At 26.9% G+C, this 19847-nt stretch overlaps 1 protein-coding gene and 1 long non-coding RNA gene across 2 annotated transcripts; both read left to right on the forward strand.

Moving 5' to 3' along the window:
- Window positions 1-3411: 3411 nt before the first annotated feature.
- Window positions 3412-6030, forward strand: LOC132937438 (uncharacterized). The gene is made up of 5 exons (XR_009663673.1): window positions 3412-3500; window positions 4463-4674; window positions 4780-4917; window positions 5043-5142; window positions 5700-6030. It is a non-coding gene; the product is annotated as an uncharacterized LOC132937438 (long non-coding RNA).
- Window positions 6031-11979: 5949 nt separating this feature from the next.
- Window positions 11980-18252, forward strand: LOC132936096 (protein 60A). The gene is made up of 6 exons (XM_061002786.1): window positions 11980-12518; window positions 13027-13207; window positions 13280-13434; window positions 14099-14302; window positions 15667-15743; window positions 16068-18252. Exons 1-6 carry the CDS (start codon window positions 12140-12142, stop codon window positions 16326-16328), a joined length of 1257 nt encoding a protein of 418 aa, XP_060858769.1. The 5' UTR covers window positions 11980-12139; the 3' UTR covers window positions 16329-18252.
- Window positions 18253-19847: the final 1595 nt, after the last annotated feature.

The raw sequence follows: 19847 nt of genomic DNA on the forward strand, positions 1-19847 counted from the left end.
ACAATTTGATCGATACAAACAATTCCATCAGTTTTTAGGTTAACACCGTGCGTCGTTTGTTCGTGGATCGTGTCTAGTGCTCACACGTCGCGTTATCCTTATCACGGAATATCCGGGGCGTAGACTCGTAGTCACTTGTTGTCGCTAGTTCGCTACTTGTTGTTTGTGTTCATCGTTCAGTACGGCGTTTGTGTGACAAAATAAACAACAACTTATTATTGTCGTTTATTTTAACATAATATGCCATAATCTCGCAAGTCGTAGTCTACGACAGTACGGAGGTTGTACACAGCTCCCTAGGGAAGGGAAAGGGATGGGTCAGGAACCTTCCTGAGGAAATCGACGCTTTTTCATGTCCCCTAAAATAATAGACTAAATAGAGTATAGGGTTGCGTATAAAATTCTTAACATCTATTTATCTGTTTTATAAAACAAAAAATATGAATCTAGTACATTTGACACCCAATAATAGGACAATTGACACCCAGTGGCGCATACTGGAGGGTTAAAGGATTGCAGCTGCTACCCCTGATTTTGTTAGTGGGTTGGTGGACCCCTTAGCCCCAAAATATCTACACTATAAAAATATTAAAAATAAACTATTGAATAATATGTACTATTGCTATATTATGTAGGCTTTAGCCATTAGCCTATTAGCCAATATAGGCTTACTGATAGGTCAATAGAGGTAACTGATTCAATATGCTACCCCTATTTATTTTTCAGTGTGTGCCACTGTTGACGCCGAATATAAATGTATATATTATAATATAACATTATTAATACTGAATAATCAGCGTATAAGCTTGTAATTTAATAATTCAAAAGTTTATTCTAATAAAATATATAAATATAAATAAAAATAAACATTCAAATTTAATGTTTGATTACATACGATACATTTTTAAAAAAAAATAATAATTTCAGTATTTATTTTGTTTTGTATTGTGAAGTGTTACACATAATACGTTTAAGGCGTACAAGCCTTTCTTCATTTGTTTTAATTTTACAATTTATTTGAATACCTGTGTTTAACCTCTATTGAGGTTATGGAGTTTATCATCTGCAAAGCTTCAATAAATATATATATATATTATATACGTGGGTATCTAAATCCAAGGCTGGGCATTAACGAGTTAAAAAGTTAAAGTTAAGTTAACAAGTTAATTTAATTTAAATTTTTTAACTTATCTTGTTACTTTTGGATTTTCATTAACTTAACTGTTAACTTAATAAATATATTTTTAAATTAACGTGAAATTAACGAATTAATTTTTCATTTAAAGAAGTAATCTAAGTTAATTTATTTGGTTTTTAATTTTATTATGTTTCACTATTTCAGTCTATTTCGTTTTCATGTCAAAAAATATTTACCGTGAATTGTTTAAAGTAAACAAATTATAACATTCGAATCTAACTTATATGGAAATACTGTATAAAGTATAAACACTATATTCTATAATTTAGTTTTGGACGCTTGCGTTACAGTGGCGTCATTTGGGGGGGGGGGGGGGGGGCAAGGTGGGCATTTGCCCCTGTCTGATTTTAAAAGCCGCCCTATGGGCCGGTGTCCAGTTGTTGCCGTTTTACCATTATTATATTTTATTAGCGTAAAAACGTGCCTACAATAATGTTATAATAATATTTTTAGTCAAACATTTGCTGTCTGGGTATTTTATAATATTTTCAGAAAATATTAAAGTATGTACTAAGAAATTATTGTCACAATGATACATTTTTACTAATTGATAGTTGGAATATATTTAGACGTATGCGGGGACGTACACATTGTATGTATGGGTATGTATTTATGTATGTTTGTTTGTGTGAGTGTGTTTTGTGAAGGAAAATGAACAATTAGACATTAGTATCATAATCTCGTATAGTTTAATTTCTAAAATCTAAAATGATTACAAATTCTAAAAACAACAACCGATTGACGCTCTTATCATTGATCACGGACTTCATAACTTGCGACAGTCGTGTATGATTCAACTATTTTGCGTATTGTGTTAATTTAGTTGAGTACCTAAATTAAAATTAATTTTTTTCGTAACGCATGTTTACATTAATCTTTTAATTTGGGCAAAATATGATCTAAAAAAAATAGATGGGTGGTATTAGGTGGTGCGACTAAAAATATAAAATTACCGCTAACTGCTCGAAAAGTATCGAAAATAATTTCTAACATGTTAATAAACAGACAAAACTTGAGCCGGTAATCAAGCAATAAAAAAAAAATATATTATAATTTAAGATAATATTAATTTGTAAATATATCATATACTTATATAAGATAATATATATATACTTATATACTTATAATGAATCAGGTAAAATTGATTTATAGATAATGCAGTTAATAGATTTTCAAAAATAAAAAAAAGAAGATATCTTAATAAACTACTAATATTTTTGCGGTTTTTTTTTACCCATTCGGGCCGGTCTAAACCTTTGCCCCCCTCTATTGAAAACTGAAATGACGCCACTGTTGCGTTATATAAACAAATTAACTTTTTTCAACTTAATAAAAAGATAACAAAAAGTGTGTATTAACTTTTAACTTGCGATACGAATATGGATTATGGTTGGATAACCAACAGAGTACAGATACCAACAAGTAATGATGGGAATAAGATATAGCCTATAGGTACTTACACTCAAACTAGGGGTTATCGTAATCACTCGGTGCCAAATTGTCTGTGTTCTAAAAATATCGGGTGCGGAAAGTCTGATATCGACAAAACTATCGGGTGTCCATTGTCCGAATACCAAAAAGTATCATTAGGGATTAAGGAATATCGATATACCGTAGAAAAACGTTGATATACCTATCTTAAATTTTACACAATCAACTATTATTGGTAATAATTAATAAACAATTTACAACAATTATGTAGCTACCTAATTATATAAATAATACACTTTTGCAAGGCTGGGCAAGTTAATGATATTTTTTTAAACTCAGATGAGTTAAGTTAATATGCACCAATAACAAAAAATTAAAAGTTAATTTAACTATAAGTTAACTCAGTTAAGTTGAAAGTTATACACACTTGTTAACTTTTTATTAAGTTAAAAAAAATTTAATTTGTTTATACAAAGCTAGCGTACTTCATTTTTTTCCAAACCAAAACTAAATTTTAGACTATAGTGTTTATACAGTGTTTTCATATAGGTTGGATTTGAATGATATTCATTTTTAAATTTAAATAATTCACAGTCAATATTTTTTGACATGAAAACAAAATAGTGAAATATAATAAAATTAAAAACAAAATAAATTAAATTAACTTACTTCTTACCCAAGTAACAATGAAATGTTTTTACACGTTTAATAAATATTAAAACATTTCAAAAATAATGTTTTTAAAAAATATATTTTTTTTATATTAAAAAAATGTTAGATTCAAAAGATTTAATAAGTAGAATAAATCATTTTTTCAGGCCAAAGTTCATTATTTAAACTTTTTTGGTGAAACTAGCCAGAATTCCTAAAAGTAAACAATTATAAAATTATTAATGTTTGAGTATGCGCAATTAATTTTTGATTCTATCGTAACATTTTTATTGATTAGTGAAATAAAGTAAAATAAATGTGAAATAAAATAAAAATAAGTAGGTACCTAAATAAAATATTAAATATTTTTCTTAACTAATAAAGTTTAAAATGTATACAATTTTAATCAAAATAAATATGGTTCAATGTACTAAGTATTTAACCAAAGTAACGTATATAACCATTGTTTTGCTTTATTGAGTAATTTTATACTTAAGTTCATGTGGCATAAAATAATATCTTAACTAGAATATTTTATGTTTAGGGTATTATATTAAACTGTTACCAGAATGTGTATAGCAATTATTGTGTGTATAATTTATTGTTTCATATGTTTAAATATAATGAAGGTATTGAAGGTTAGGTTTTGCTATAATACAAAAGTTGAATATTTTGTATATTGAAGTCTATAATTAATTACCTATAGTATAGGTATTATTTTTTATATTTCACAACTGGATTAATATTTTATTAAAAAGTATGTTTATGGCTAATCTGTTATCAGAATGTGGTGTTTAAATCATTATACGACAATGAAGATGATACAGATGAAAAGAGTGCAGATTTAATACCAGATGGTTGGATAAATAATAAATTAAATTGTTGGTAATCACTAGATTTCAAAATATCCACTATTAAAAAATATACCAAATCAATGGAAATCCCTGATTATGATAAATGGAAAAAATGTACGATTGACATAATCGAAGAAAATATAGATAATTTATAAACTTATGGGATTTAGTATGAATGAATTATGTAATGTACATAAATGTAATATTTATATTTTTAGATAATTTTGAATATGGATTGAAACTGATGTATAAATTAAATAAGAATGCCAACCTCCATTCAAAAGTTAATAACCTAACCCATTTTAATTCTATAATATGTTATTTATAGCTGATATGAATAAAGTAAAGTCCAGTGTAAATTATGTTAAACAAGATGTTACATCTTCTATTGAAGATCAACATGCACCTAATTGTCAGCCGAATTCAAATATAAATTCTGAAGAAAACCATTTATCATGTTTTCCATTAAAAACCGAATGTGAATTAAAAGCAATGAAATCAACATTACAAAATAAAGAAATAAACTACACAAAGAAATTGGTATGTTGTAAATTTTTTTATTATTATGGAATAACTGTGTATATATTATGTTATTAAGTACATTTTGTTTTACACATGTATCAAAACTAATTTTTGCCTCTGAAGGAAAAAATATTTCCAAAGTCACATATTATAGTATATTAAAAATGATGTTTTCTGATGAGCTCCTCAAGTATTATAGCTGGAAAGATCAAAAAAATAAAAAAACATTTTCAGACTTTAAAATTTGTAAAGTCAGTATAGGTAGGTATATTTTTACTTTTTCATTACATGCTTTTATGTCAATAATATATTGTACATCATATTATTTGAATATGGTATTTTATACACTAACAATATAGTTCTGAATTAATTGTTGTTATTTTAAGGTGCTGTTAGACAAAAATTTCCCGAACAAAATGATAGCAGAAATTACATCATCAGTAGTATTATGTCATGGCTAGCACAGGCACCAACAAGGATTGAAAAGTAATTACCTTGTCTATAATTTTTAGAAAATGAAAAATTTAATAAATATTGAAGAAACAATAATATATGATAATAAAAATGAATATGCTTTTTCCTAACACTAAGTTGTTGACTAACAAGGTTGTTAAGTAAATCATTAATTTATCTTAGCGCTTTCTAAATAGATCATTATTACACAGATTTAATTATTCCTAAATAACGAGAAATTAATACATTATTTTATAAATATATATTTTTTTAAATATGAAAAATAAAACACTACAAATAATTGATTTTAAATGAGATTATAAACTTTGTTCTGATATTACAAGCATTGATTATTTAAGTTTGTATGCGTACATTATATAAATTAAATATTAATTTGATGATTTTTAAAACTATTTAAAAATCTATAGCATTTATTTTTATTATGATTAACCATTCAAGATTGCTAACAAATCATATAATTTACTTGTATGTTAACTATTTAGTGCATAAGATATACTATTATACACTTAAACAGTGTATCACCAATATAGCAATATAAATTGTAAAATACTTTTAAAACTTGTTAACAGCAAAGAAAAAGAAAAAAAAAAAGGAGAGAAACTGCAGATTATCATCATCATCATCAAGACGAGGATGAAGACAACCAATGATAATAATATCACTTAAACTTAAAATTATTTTGTATTTGAATTCAAGTAAAAAAAAAAGAACAGGCATATAACTACAAGTAACTTTTTAAACTATGTATTAAGACTATGATACGCTCATGAAACATATACTTTTATATAATACGTATTATGTTTCTTAAAATTTATATTATTTATATTTATCAATTTAAGTAAAAAAAACAAGTGTTATGTCGCTCTGCTGTACAGTAGGTTACAAGTGGGTCACTGTAATGGATGGTGTTAAATTTGAATTCAATGATATAACATCATTGTATAAGAAAAACGATTCTGAGCAAAAATGGTCAGTCAGCCTATGATATTACCAAGTATATTTGATGATATTATTGTGAATAAAGTAATTTATATATAACCTATTTACGTGGAGCCTTGTTTTAAATTTTCAATCCTTAGCTGTAAAAGTTGAACATTTTATAAATTTTTAACTACAAAATAATTATTAAATTTTAAATTGAATACATTTTGTCAAAATTTGAACTTTAAATGATCATAAAAAAAAATTGTGCTATGTATTTTTAATATTTTTCAACTGCTATTAGAACGATATATCAGGAGCCTTATATTAAATTTTCACGCTTTTTTACCCAACAAATAAAAATTTATTGATATTTATAGAAAAAAAAACTAAAAAAATTGAAAACTGACAATGTCCGTAAAAAAATTTTAAAAAGATGATTTCCATTTTGAAAAAGGTAGAATGTGGTGATGATATCATTACTGCAGTGTCTTAGTGTCATCATTTCTAAAAAATAGAATGCATGTGTGGAAAATAGTTTTAACAGATTTAACTAGTAGGTTCCTACCTACTTATAATACCAACACTGAATAATTCACTTTGTATTGTATAGATTCATATTAAATAAGTAGGCATTAAATATTAATAGATTATTATTTAAGTACCTATTAATGCATTATAGTATATTAGTATGTACATTTATAAACATTATAAACAGTAAATATAATTAGGTACATATCTATTATGATATTTACATGCCACACTCAATATTACATTATTATTTATTTTATAACTAGAGCAGGGAAGTTACAGTGGGATATTCTTATTTCTTATGATGGAAGATCGAGAACAACATTTCAGAACACACAATTTCTCAAAATATATTTAAATTTTATATTAATTTTGGTATTTTTACTATTTACAAAAATTAGTTTAATAACTCTCAAAAATCAACTATAGTAGAGTAAACAAAAATATTATGTTAAACTAATAGGAGTTATAATAATTAAAACCTTATTAATATTGTTTATGGACCGTGAAAATATTATTTATACCTCTATAACTATATAAGACATGTTGTTACCTATATTTACTAATTATTATATTGTGATATGCAAGGATCAAACCTGGGCAAGTTAGTCATTTTTTTCAACTAGTTGAAGTTAAGTTCCTTTAATAAAAAAACCAGCATAAAAGTTAGTATCTGAAACTGTCCAAATTTCTAACTTAGTTAGAAGTTAGTTTGGTGAAAATAGTAACTTTAGTTAGAGTAGAAGTTAGAAGTTAGTTTTTTTTATAGATTAAAAAACCTTTTTGTTGAAATGTAAATAATAAGTTATCTAACTTAAATTATTGATTAAAACTAAAAATTGAATTAAACCCCTAGTAGTTTGATCAAAATGTTCTAATTAGGTAAATAATAATTTAAATTAATTGGTATATCACTTATCAGTTATTAGGGTGAAACATTAAGGGTGAAACAAAATAAAAAAAATATGTAACAGTATGACAACTTAAAATAATAATATTAAATAATAATACATAATATAATCTATATGATATACTGATATTATAATAGAGTTATTAAATCTTAAATATAGGTAATACTGTAATAGTTAAATAGTAATATAGATAAACGGGTAAATGTAAACCACCGATTGGTTAAGCCACCCGTATAGATACTATTTATATCTAGTAGATATCAACATTCTACAGACTACCCGGAAAAGCCGTGGTTCCTATGCGAGCATTATTATAAATACTAATAAATTATTAGTGATAATTAATAATATATAATATGAGCCAATATAATCTATATAGGCATATATAGGTATATAGCCATAATGTCATGATTGAGGAACAGCTTTTGGAATTTTGGAATGAAAAAAAAAATAATTATATTAACTAGTTAGTTTTTTTTTCTAACGAGGTAGATTAGACTATTTTACACATTAAATTCAACTAGTTAAGTTACAAAGTTAAGAGGGCGCCACACCCGTATGTGTTGTCTCCGTCTTACAAACGCGTAACATACCAAATTTACCCTCAGAAATTCAAGTTTTATGCTGTTAGTTTAAAAATTGGAGTGAATCGACCTATTATAAAACTTGATGGTAAGAACATTATCTGTGTTTTGTTGGAAGTTTTTTTACGATGTTTCAGTTTTTAAGTGAGTTATGGCGTGTATAATAAATGTAAATTAAAAATGCTCATAACTCACTTAAAAACTGAATCATCGTAAAAAAATTTCCAACAAAACACAGATAATGTTCTTACCATCAAGTTTCATAATAGGTCGATTCACTCCAATTTTTAAACGAACGGCATAAAACTCGAATTTCTGAGCGTAAATTTGGTATGTTCCGCGTTTGTAAGACGGAGACAACACATGCGGGTGTGGCGTCCTCTTAATATGAATTAAAACTAACTTTAACTTTCTAACTAGTTAGTGCCCAGCTTTGGCAAGGATACAAGTATAGTCTGCCCCATATCTTATCTAATTTTATATTTTGGTTTCGGTATGCAACAGCCAATAGAAGTGATTTAAAGATTTAGAATTAGGTACCTAGGTAGGAAATTACCTACGTCTATTACTGCAAAAATACCTATAAGTTGTTATAATAATAAGTAAATATGCAAATACCAAACATAAATTACATTTCCCAAAATGTTGAAGGTGAAATCGCAGTTCAAAGAGTATGATTCCAATTGTGCGAAAGGAGAAAACTACTTAGGCATCATAGGTATTTGGCTAAAAAAGGGGGAAGGTCATATTTGAGTGATAGAAGTAACGCCATCATTTACTTTAATTTTCTTAAACGTTGATTGGAACCCAATATAGGTATATATTACAAATTATAACTTCGTTTGTCTATGAGTTTATATTAGTATCCGGAGTTACCCCAGTCCCCATTGTGTGGTTATATCCGCTCAATATGAAGAATATAATTGTTTGTCACGCCTGGACAGAAAATTTGGTTTTCGATAGCGATTGAAGCGTTGGAAAGCGTCCTTTTCCCGTTTAGCGGGCGGTAAAGTGGGAATCTCTAATATAGTGCCAGGGGGTAAAGTGGAAATCACAAAAGTTGCAGGGTGGTAAAGTGGAAATCCCAAAAAGGGCCGGGCGGTGGAGTATAAATTCCTATACATCTTATATTTATATTATAACCTCCTTGCATGACGCGTAAACATTTTTATTTCATGCAATTGTTTTCGTAGAATAATCTGATTGTTGCATAGATTCCTACATAACCAAAAATATTACTAAGTAGGTATATTTTATGGTATTATTGTGATAAAATGAATTAATTTTAGTATTAGGCATTAGTATCTACTACAGTAGGTTAAATTCATTCTTATCTAAAACATTACATTTGAAAATGTCATTGTGTGTATCAAATACCATAATATACTCTAAACTACAATATCATTTTAAAATTTAAAATTTGATAAATTTTGTAAAAAATAGAACTTTATAAAAAAATTTGTGCATTGTATTAATTTTTCACACTTTTTAATTTAATAAATAAAATTTTATTGAAATTTATATAAAAAAAACTAAAATTGCAAATTGAAAATGTCCGTAAACAGCTCGAAAAAATATTTCTAAGAATTGATAAAATAAACATAGGATATAAACTTCAAGTTTCTACGGGGATTCGTTTTTAAATTACAACAAAATAAGAAAATTGTTACTTGAGTAATCGAGTGTTGAAATCCAATATTGTAAAAATTTGAACTCTCATAAAAATGTCATTTAACTTCCTTATAGACATTTTTTTTTGACAAAGGTAGATAACTTAATAAGGAATTTTGTATTACATTTTCAAATCTTAGAATTAAAAAAGAAAATTTGTATACATTGTAGCAGTTTTACGTAGGTAATTTGTCAAGATTTCAACTTTAAATGCTTATAAAAAAAATGTAACTATGGATTTTTAATATTTTTCAAATGTAGGTAATTGTAACAACATATTAGGAGCCTTGTATTTAATTTTCAAGCTTATTTACCTAATGTATTTAATTGACATTAATAGAAAAAAAAACTAAAAAATTGGAAACTGAAAATGTCCCGCTCAAAACAAGTCAAAATATTTTAATTTTATCGCGAATATAAACAACTATTGAAAATTGCATGTATCTAGTATCTACGGTAATTTGTTTTATAGTTACACCTAAATCAAAATCGATTTTGTCAAAAACCGATTTTGCGTAAAAATTCCCGTTTTTCCTTAATTTTTGTTTGCTTATCCCTGTGCTTTTGAAAACTATTGATAATTTAAAATTTTGACCTCCTGAATGCACCAACTAGATTCACTTTCCCATCGAAAAAGATTGAAGAAAATCGATGCAGTGTCACTGCCCAATACGGAAATGAGTGATGACAGACCAAAAAAATAAATATTAATAATAATAAATAACACACACAGTATTGTAAAATCAATACATTCATCGCTCCACTCAGAATCTAAAATTGTAATAGTAACTAAAAGCAATGCTTAAGGCAGGTCTCCACCAACCTTAATTTAATTAGGCACCTACTGGCTACTAATACTTTTTCTTTTCTTAAACTAAAGTGTTGTTTAAGAATCTCATTTGAGTCTGGAGTTATAAGTATATCTTAAGCAATACTTATTCTTAAGCATCGACTATGAATACGGCCCTCAGTCTCTTATAAGAAATTAACTATAAATGTCAGTAAATTGTAAATCTATCAATATGTACCTTTTTAAGATGTCAAACTAAACAAAACTTTGAAGGTCAGTGAGGTAAATTAATTCAATAAGTGTAATGATATCAAACGTAGGTATGTGAAAATAAAGATTACATACCTACCTTATTTATTTACAGCCGTTTCTGAACTACATCATTTTAAATAATTAACTATAGAAATAGCCAAACAGGTTCTTTGGTTGAATTAATTATGTGTTGATAAAATGTACAATAAATGTTTAAGATACATTGAACATTACATTAAATAAACAAATTTTATTCGGGTAACAGTAATTAAAAAATGTATTGACATATTTTTTTATACTCAAACACTAGAGAGTAATAACTTATGTCATAATATATAGTACATTGGCACAGAATAGATAATTGAATGAATAGACATTGGTTTATTTAGTTTCTTAGTAGGTGCACAAAATATTGTACCCAAATATTTGTACACTTATATTTTATTTAAACACATAATATGTTAATTGAAATTATAAATGTATTTCTATGTATCTAGTAGAAGTGCCTACAATAATACCTTTTACAATGATGTGTTTTTTTTTGTGTGTGTCTGTCAACACCTTTTAGGACAGTAAACTGCTTAGATTTTCTTAAACAGTATCTTTTCTGATAGGAAAGTAAATCTAGTTGGTACTTTAGGAGGTCAAAAGTAAAAATTGTCTAGAAGTTTTCAAGTAAACTTCATTACGAATTCAAATATATTTTCAGAAGTCTAATTTTATCAGATTATTAGGATACTAGAATTGGCATGAGAAATGTCTATTTTGTTGAAAAATACAGACGAGATCAAATCCCATTAAATGTCGTCTTTAGGTCACACTGCAGCGGTGGCGGTAAAATTTCCATTGCCTTGGTGGTGGTGCCACAGTGGCGGTAAATATTGTATCCGGCTTTTACCGCCACCACTACCACTACCACGTCAGTGTGTGGTACAGGGACCTTAATAAATAATACATATTTATATTATTTTAATAGTGAATATATTATGTGTTAATCATTTTTTAATTAATAATTGGTTTAGTTAACATCTGTCATCTGCGACAGTTAATACAATTTACTTCACTTACAAACTTATATTATATTATTTGTATTAAAATTGTTTTACTAAATTGCCCCTGATAAATTTAGTAAATGCAACTCAATATAACTGGTATCAACCAATTTATTATCAGTGGTATAGGAGCTAACTACGCCGGAGCTATCTTTCACAGACATTCCACAATCGGCCGTGGGCTAATCGGATCGAGTCCGGATCGTCGTTCGACTTTTCTAGCGTTCGCGTGCCGTACGATAGGATCATCTAGTTTCATGACTAGATAATAATTCGCTAATAACAACAACAATAAAAATGCACGAAAAAGAATTTCTGTTAACGTTGACCGTACTGTTGCACATATCGGCGTACGGTGTGGTTACCGCCGGATCGCCAACCGGTGTGTACATGGACAATGGTGTCCAGACGGTCAAGCAAGATTTCATGTCGGTTGAGGAGCGAAATGAAGTTGAACAAGAGATACTGACCATGTTTGGTGTGCCGAAAATACCACGAAAATCTCCAAAGAACCTGGACGGTTCGGCACCACAGTTTTTGTTTGATGTCTATAGATCCATACAACAAGATGGTTCGCATGACAGAAAAGAAAGAAGTGTTTCGGATGTTGGTCAATACGATGATCGTACTGTACAAGACAGTGATGTCATTGTCACACTATACCTATCAAATCATTGTAAGTACTGATGATCTGAACGTAATGATAATCGTGAACATGTTGTTTATAATTATCTATTACCTTTAGCGATACCTAAGTTCGCTTTATTTAAGCCACTCATAGTTTATAGGTATACAAGTAATTAGAATACACAGTAGCATAGCGTAAAATTTGGTAGCTCTTGGGCCTATAGCAGGCGGAGGCCCTCTTAAATACAGAAATCAAAGGTGTCATTTCAATTTTTTTTTTGTACTCATAAATATTTAGCAGGCCAAAATTTTTTTAATCCTATCGTTAAATAATATAATTTGAAATAATAACATGACATACCTGTCCTGTTAAAATGTATGGATAACCACCAAAAACGCCTATTTAAATAAACAATAAATAAATACATTTTAGTGACTGATTTTTTTTAGTTAATCTAATTTAATATTATGTTGTTTAATTGCTATAAATTAAGTATCATTTTATAGTATAATTTAACTATAATTAAATATTACCCATGTGTTTAATTTGATTTTAGCTCCAGTTAGTAATGTTCGGCACGAACATGGTAAACGGATTTTATTTGAATTGAATGATGTACCGCCTGAGGAAACTCACATGATTACTTCAGCTGAGGTTCATTTGTACCAATCTGGTAGCTTAAGTAATGTTAAGAAGTATTCGGTATCTTTGTATCAAGTTTTAATTTCAAAAAATGGGTGAGTAAATGATAGTTATAACATTTTATTTGTTTATTTATTCTTATTCTTATTTATTTATTTATTTAATAGAGAAAAAGAATTAGAATTTGTGGATACCCAAAACACTACAACAGATTATGATGGATGGCTTCGATTTAATGCAACTGGTACTCTAGTTTCATGGACTCATTATTTATACCCCAATAGAGGATTCTATGTTTCTGTACATTCTCATGATAATCAAGGTAACATTTGTTTCAAGCTAGTGAAATAAATTGCATAAAATAAAATTTTTTTAGTCTATAATATAATAAATGTTGATTTTCCCATAATAGAACTACTTCAAAACATTATAATAGTAATACATATTGAAGTTTTATTTATGGAGAACCAATGACCATAAAAAATAAATAGTTACCGTAATTCTGATAAAAAGTTGCAGTTATGATTATATATTACCAACAAATCTGTAGTTATTTTAATTAGTTTGAACCAAAGCTAATAATGTATAATTTTTTTAAGAATTAAAATAATTTATGATTAAAAATAACTTTATAGCTATCTATGTATAATGCATGTATATTGTATTAATAAATATATAACCTGGCTTAATCAAATAACCAATAAGACAAAGCGTATTTTAAAAAAGTATTACAAAATGTTAGTATCCAACCATTGCAATGTATTTCTGTTCACCAACATATTATTTCACTAACCTATTGAATTTATATAATTCTTAAAATGTTAAATAAATAAAATCTGAAGTTATTCTTGTTTCAGATAAAGTATAGATTCACTCTTATTTTAAGATTTAGATGTATCAGTTAAATAATAATTAATACGTATAAAAAACTACCTATAGTAAAAAAATAATTTATATTAATTTCAATTGTTTTATATGCTCATTAGAACACGAAATCAAACCAGAAGAAATTGGTATGGTGACTTGGGCTGACAAACATCAAATATCGGAAGCAAAAAAACCTTTTATGGCTGTTTATTTGAAGTCCAGAAATGGAGGTAATATAGTTGGTGGTCCCTCTCTTCAAAAACATTATAGACGAAGAAGAAGGAAAACTGTTGAAAGTAGTTACAACTCAAACCCATTTCAAAGTAAGCCAGATTATTTTAAGTTTTTATCACTTCTGACCATCCAGAAGCCCAGTTTTTTGTTACGGTGCTATATGGTTTTATAAAAATTGCGTTGACTAGAACCAAATTAACTAACTTATTATGTAATACCTATATCTGCTTTAAACAATTTGTTTATTGTAATAATGTAAACTTAGATAAATAATAACTTTACCAATAACGGACTTGGTTTATATAACTATATCGAATATATTTAGATATAATAAATGTACTGATACTAGTGTATTTTTACAGGGCTGAGGCGTCCTCATATAGGTATTTAAAAAGATTTTCCAGCATTTTCTATTACTGTCTCTGTTTATCGTTAAACTCTTGTTTTATTGTTTTAAGTGGTCTCTATCTTCCTCCTAACCCTCCTCTGCCTTTGCTGTAACTAAAAAAAAAATAAAAAAAGTTAGATTCAGTATCTTAAAGAATTATCAGTTTTACAGAATATTTGTATAAAAAATATCCCTGAAAATACATTGAATAAGCTATAAACTTTCTAAATCTAGCTAAATTATCGTTCTTTTAAAAAGTCGTCTTGACACTTATAATATGTTATAGATTTGGCGTTTTTTCATAACACTTCCATGTTCTACCCAAGTTATGGCGTTATTACCAAACATTTCCACTTTTTTTCTGAAGTAACAGTACTATACTATATTAATAGTTTCTAAAATGGTTATCTTCCTTATTATTTCAAAAGTTTATTATGGCCAATATGTTAAAATAAAATAATAATGTGACATTTGTTCTGATTATTATTTGTCAATAATATATTACTCACGGCGTTTATCTTAGGTAAATAAAAGTATAAACAGCTTATATTGCTAAGTAATAACATAACAGTTACTTTTATTTGTATAATAAACAAAAAAATATTTTAAAATTATTATTTCATTACATGCATCCTTTATCAAAAAACTATAAAGGTGGATGGATATGTCTTATACTAAATCAAATAGACTTATATTATATATATTGAATTTTATATTGTTATTGAGTTATTGACATATGCATGCGTGTACAAGAGTGGTACTAACATAGAATTTCACTCACACTAATAATCATTTAAAACTAACACTTCGATCCTGGATGGCTAAGACGAGATTAGAAGTTGACTAAATGTTGTCACTTTAGCTGTAGTGAATTCTGTTTACAATGCTTTTTTGAATTTATTTAACCATGGTTTTCAAGCAGAATACAAATCTTTTCTAGCAAACGTTAAACAACATTTTTTTTAATCACAATTATTTTAAATAGACATAGTTTATATAGTTAATATTGTTCATAAATATGAAATTGAAAACAATAATGGCACAAATATTAATGTTATATTTCAGATGCAGCAGAAGGGTTTCAATCTAGAAGTTGTCAAATACAAACATTATACGTTAGCTTTAGAGATCTTGAATGGCAGGTAAAGTTTATCATACTTCTTGATAATTTTAGATTTTAGGTATATTATGTTAATCATACATTTTCTGCAATTCATAGAATTCAAACTTTTTACTAAGTATAAAATATCAGAATTTTTTATTGCATTAAAAGCAAAATGTAATGACTATTTCTTGTCAAAATGTTATAACTGCATTTCATTTTGTTTTAAGAAATTAGATCATTGTAATTTTGGTTACAAACTATGTTGGGAAACTAAGAACATTCCTATTTATTTTATTGACAAATAAGAAGAAAACTATTAAAAATAAACTTTGTTTAAATATTTTTTAAATATATTTTGCAGGATTGGATAATAGCGCCAGATGGTTATGGTGCATTTTATTGCACCGGTGAGTGTAATTTCCCACTCAATGCTCATATGAATGCGACTAACCATGCAATTGTTCAGACATTGGTGCATTTGATGAGTCCTATACAGGTCCCTAAACCATGTTGTGCACCGACAAAAATGGCTCAACAAGCAGTACTATTTTTTTTGGAAGATAATAACGTTATATTAAAGAAGTATAAGAACATGATAGTTAAAAGTTGTGGGTGCCATTAAAAATTACCCATTTGATTTAAAACAAAAGGTCTATATATATGGCCATTTAAACAAATCTGATATTGACAATTATTTATAGGAAACTTTTTTTACTCCGTTGTCTTAAGATTATCGTTAACTAATGTGTAATTTAACACAACCAACTATGGACACAGATAAGAAAAAAACTTAACAATTTCTATATTAAATTTTTTAGGGTATAGTAATATTTTATTAACAGTAAAAGTGTATATTTTAAATTGATCATATTTAAATTAACAATATTTTTCATAATACTATAAACACTTGGAATCTAATTCACTAATTATAAAATTTGATAGTGTTAAACACGAATTAGAATCAATTTAAATTACAAAGATAAACACAGTACTTTTTTATTTTAATTAGTTTGAGTTAAGTAAATATAATAACTATTTTGAAATCTCTTATTTTAGGAAAAATACAGTAAACTGCCTAACTTTTCTTGTTGAAAAATAATTTGTTATGTTTATAATTCCTCGTAGCCAAAAGTAACTGATACTTTAGTTAACATCACTAGTGCAATTGCAGGAGGGTGCTTACTGGTGTTAAGCTATAGCAAAATGTATCGACAATAATAAACTATTATCTTTAAAACATATAAATAAAATTTACTGTTACCTAAATAAAATTTAATTTTTATCATATTAAATATTATGTTTTGAATGATCACAAAATAATTTAAATATAATTACATAATGACTTAATACTAAACACACATATAATATATAAATAGGTATATATCACTTATTGTTATTGCTGTACAAGTTAATTCAAAATTAATACATTTTATGAGGAGTGGAGAGGTCCTTTTCCAAAGCTTATATTCATTTATTTTAGAACATTAATTTTTTAATATATTCTATTGGATAGCATATTTTATAAATATGGAATTAAGTTAAAATCTATGGAAAAAATTGTAATTCACCTTTCAAACAATACTTAATGTATAGCCTTGTCAAATTGTATAACTTTTTTCCAATTTTTATTTATAAATTAAATAACATTCCAAATTATACATTTAATATGTAAATATACAATAAATTAAGTATACTGAATATTTTAAATGAGATTATTATTAATTTAATCAGCTTAATATGATTGGAAACTTTATTTACATTTCTAATAATATTTATTAATTTTGATAAATGGTTGTTTTTTATTTTAATGTATGGCTCTTTAATATAGCATGTTAAGTTTAAAAAAACTGTTACAAAATTAGTATTGCTCAAACTTGTTTTATCTTTATATTATGTGCCTTATTGAACATTTATTTTGTGTATCTATCGATAAATATATGTATTGTGGTGACACGTATAATACTACAGTTATTAATAAAATAAATAGTATAACAATTTTAGGAAACTCAATGAAAAGTAGGCATAGCTATAATCTTTTATGAAAGTTAAATATTTGATTAAAAATTATCACCAAAGTTCATTATGTACAATAATGGTGAAATATCAGATATTTATAGAGGTCAAGACTTTATACATCGGTTTTATATACCAATATTTTAACTTATATTGTATAAAAATTGACAGAATCCATGTAATTCAATTTTTTAGACTATTTTATACGCTTTGTAAACATTATTGAATAGTTTATGTTTATAGTATCGTTTACATTATATACTACATGCTACAAGATATTAGATGTTAATATTATATATACGTCCACTGTCCACTGTTCCTATACTTATATTATATGTTCACCTATTTAGAAAATTTACATTAAATATTTTATAGTACTTAAAAATTATGATAATGATTTATAATATAATTATAATATAAGAGTTTTCATAATATTTATACATTGTATTAAGGCAAAAAAAAATAATGTACAATTCGTCCTAGAGACTCATGACTTTTATAACGACAATTTTTTTGAAATAAATATATTGTGATCATACAATTAACTTTGGTATTGAATACAATTATTTACAACTAACCTAATTTATGATGAAAAATTTGTATTGGAGTGTTTCCAGCCTCTATCTTCATATATTATTTTGAAAAAAATACCTCTTACTATAAAGAGGAAAGCAGCGCTCTATATTTATCTTTTTCTCTCAAACACATGTGCAATGTAGAAAAAGTTCATTCAACAGAACCAATCTTGTTTTATTAGCTTTAATATTTATTTATTTTGAATTTCATACAATGAATACTGGGCCAAACAGAAAATTTTTGTGGAGGCTCAGTAGTACTTATAAATTAAATATATATTATATAAGGCGTCCCAAAAAGTGCGCAACTTTTAAATCTGCTGCAATTTTTTAAATATTTTGTTGGCAGCCCTGTTCTTATAATTTCTTATCGACAACAACAAATTAAATCGGAGTAATTATTACTAGCTATTATAGCAGGCTCCGGGGGTGGACATTTTTGGGAGTCGGGCCGATAAATAGAGAATCAGTCGGCCATGACACCTGCGGTACACAGTGTGCACATTGCTATGGCAAAATAAAGATTTTTTACGTTTGTATAAATGTTCACACTGAGTATAGTAATGATAAGGACCACATTTTTACGTTATCGTGATTACAAGTTGTATGTTTATGTTTATTATTGTTTTGTCCGTGCCGTTTATAACGTAGACTCGTGACTCCTTTGCACTGTATTTTGAATTTGTTTGTTTGATTCAAATTTTATATTTTTCAATCTAACTGTTTTATTCTGTGCTATCATCATGGTGAATTTATGCATTGTGAAAGAATGCAATAATTCTCGTAAGTTGACTATGAAGAAGTGCAAAATGTTTAAGATAGTTTAACCTAGCCTGTCACTAATGTATATAGATTATAATATATTATGTATATGTATCTAAATATAATTTTAAAATTTAGTCGTAAGAATTGGCTGATAAATTACAGTCGTCAAGATTTATTAGAAAAATCATCAGAGCACCATCGGATGTGTGCAGACCATTTCGAGGACAAAATGTACTCAAACCCTGAAAGAACAGGTTTATTGCCTACAGCTGTTCCTACTGATTTCTGTAATTTTTTTTTTTCCTGTTTTAACCGATGACGCCGCGAGATCTGCTTTCGTATTGCTTCCGCGGCGCCGCTATCGTTTATTTATCAAATATTAATACATACGTGGAGGGCAGACAAGACAGCTTCCCGACTCACCCCAAAACTGATTTCTGTAATTATAATTTTATATATTACATATTTTATACTTTACTGATTATTATTTATTTTTATAGCAATGATCTTTAAAGAACATACTTGCAGTTCTTCATGTGTGAATACTAGTATATCAGATCTATTATTATTTAATAATTCAGTTGCCACGAGTACTCCAACAAAACAAAAGGAGTCAATTTCTATTTCTTGTAAGTTTTTGTCATTATGTAAATATTATTACCTACTTTATTAGTATTATATAATATGATATATTTTTACTGTTGTAGAACACAATTAATAACACATAATTATAATTATATCACTTTTGTATATATTAAACAGTTATTTAAAAACGTTTGAATATAGGT

This window comes from Metopolophium dirhodum, chromosome 1 (assembly GCF_019925205.1).
Source record: "Metopolophium dirhodum isolate CAU chromosome 1, ASM1992520v1, whole genome shotgun sequence".
Classification (NCBI taxonomy): Eukaryota; Metazoa; Arthropoda; class Insecta; order Hemiptera; family Aphididae; genus Metopolophium; species Metopolophium dirhodum.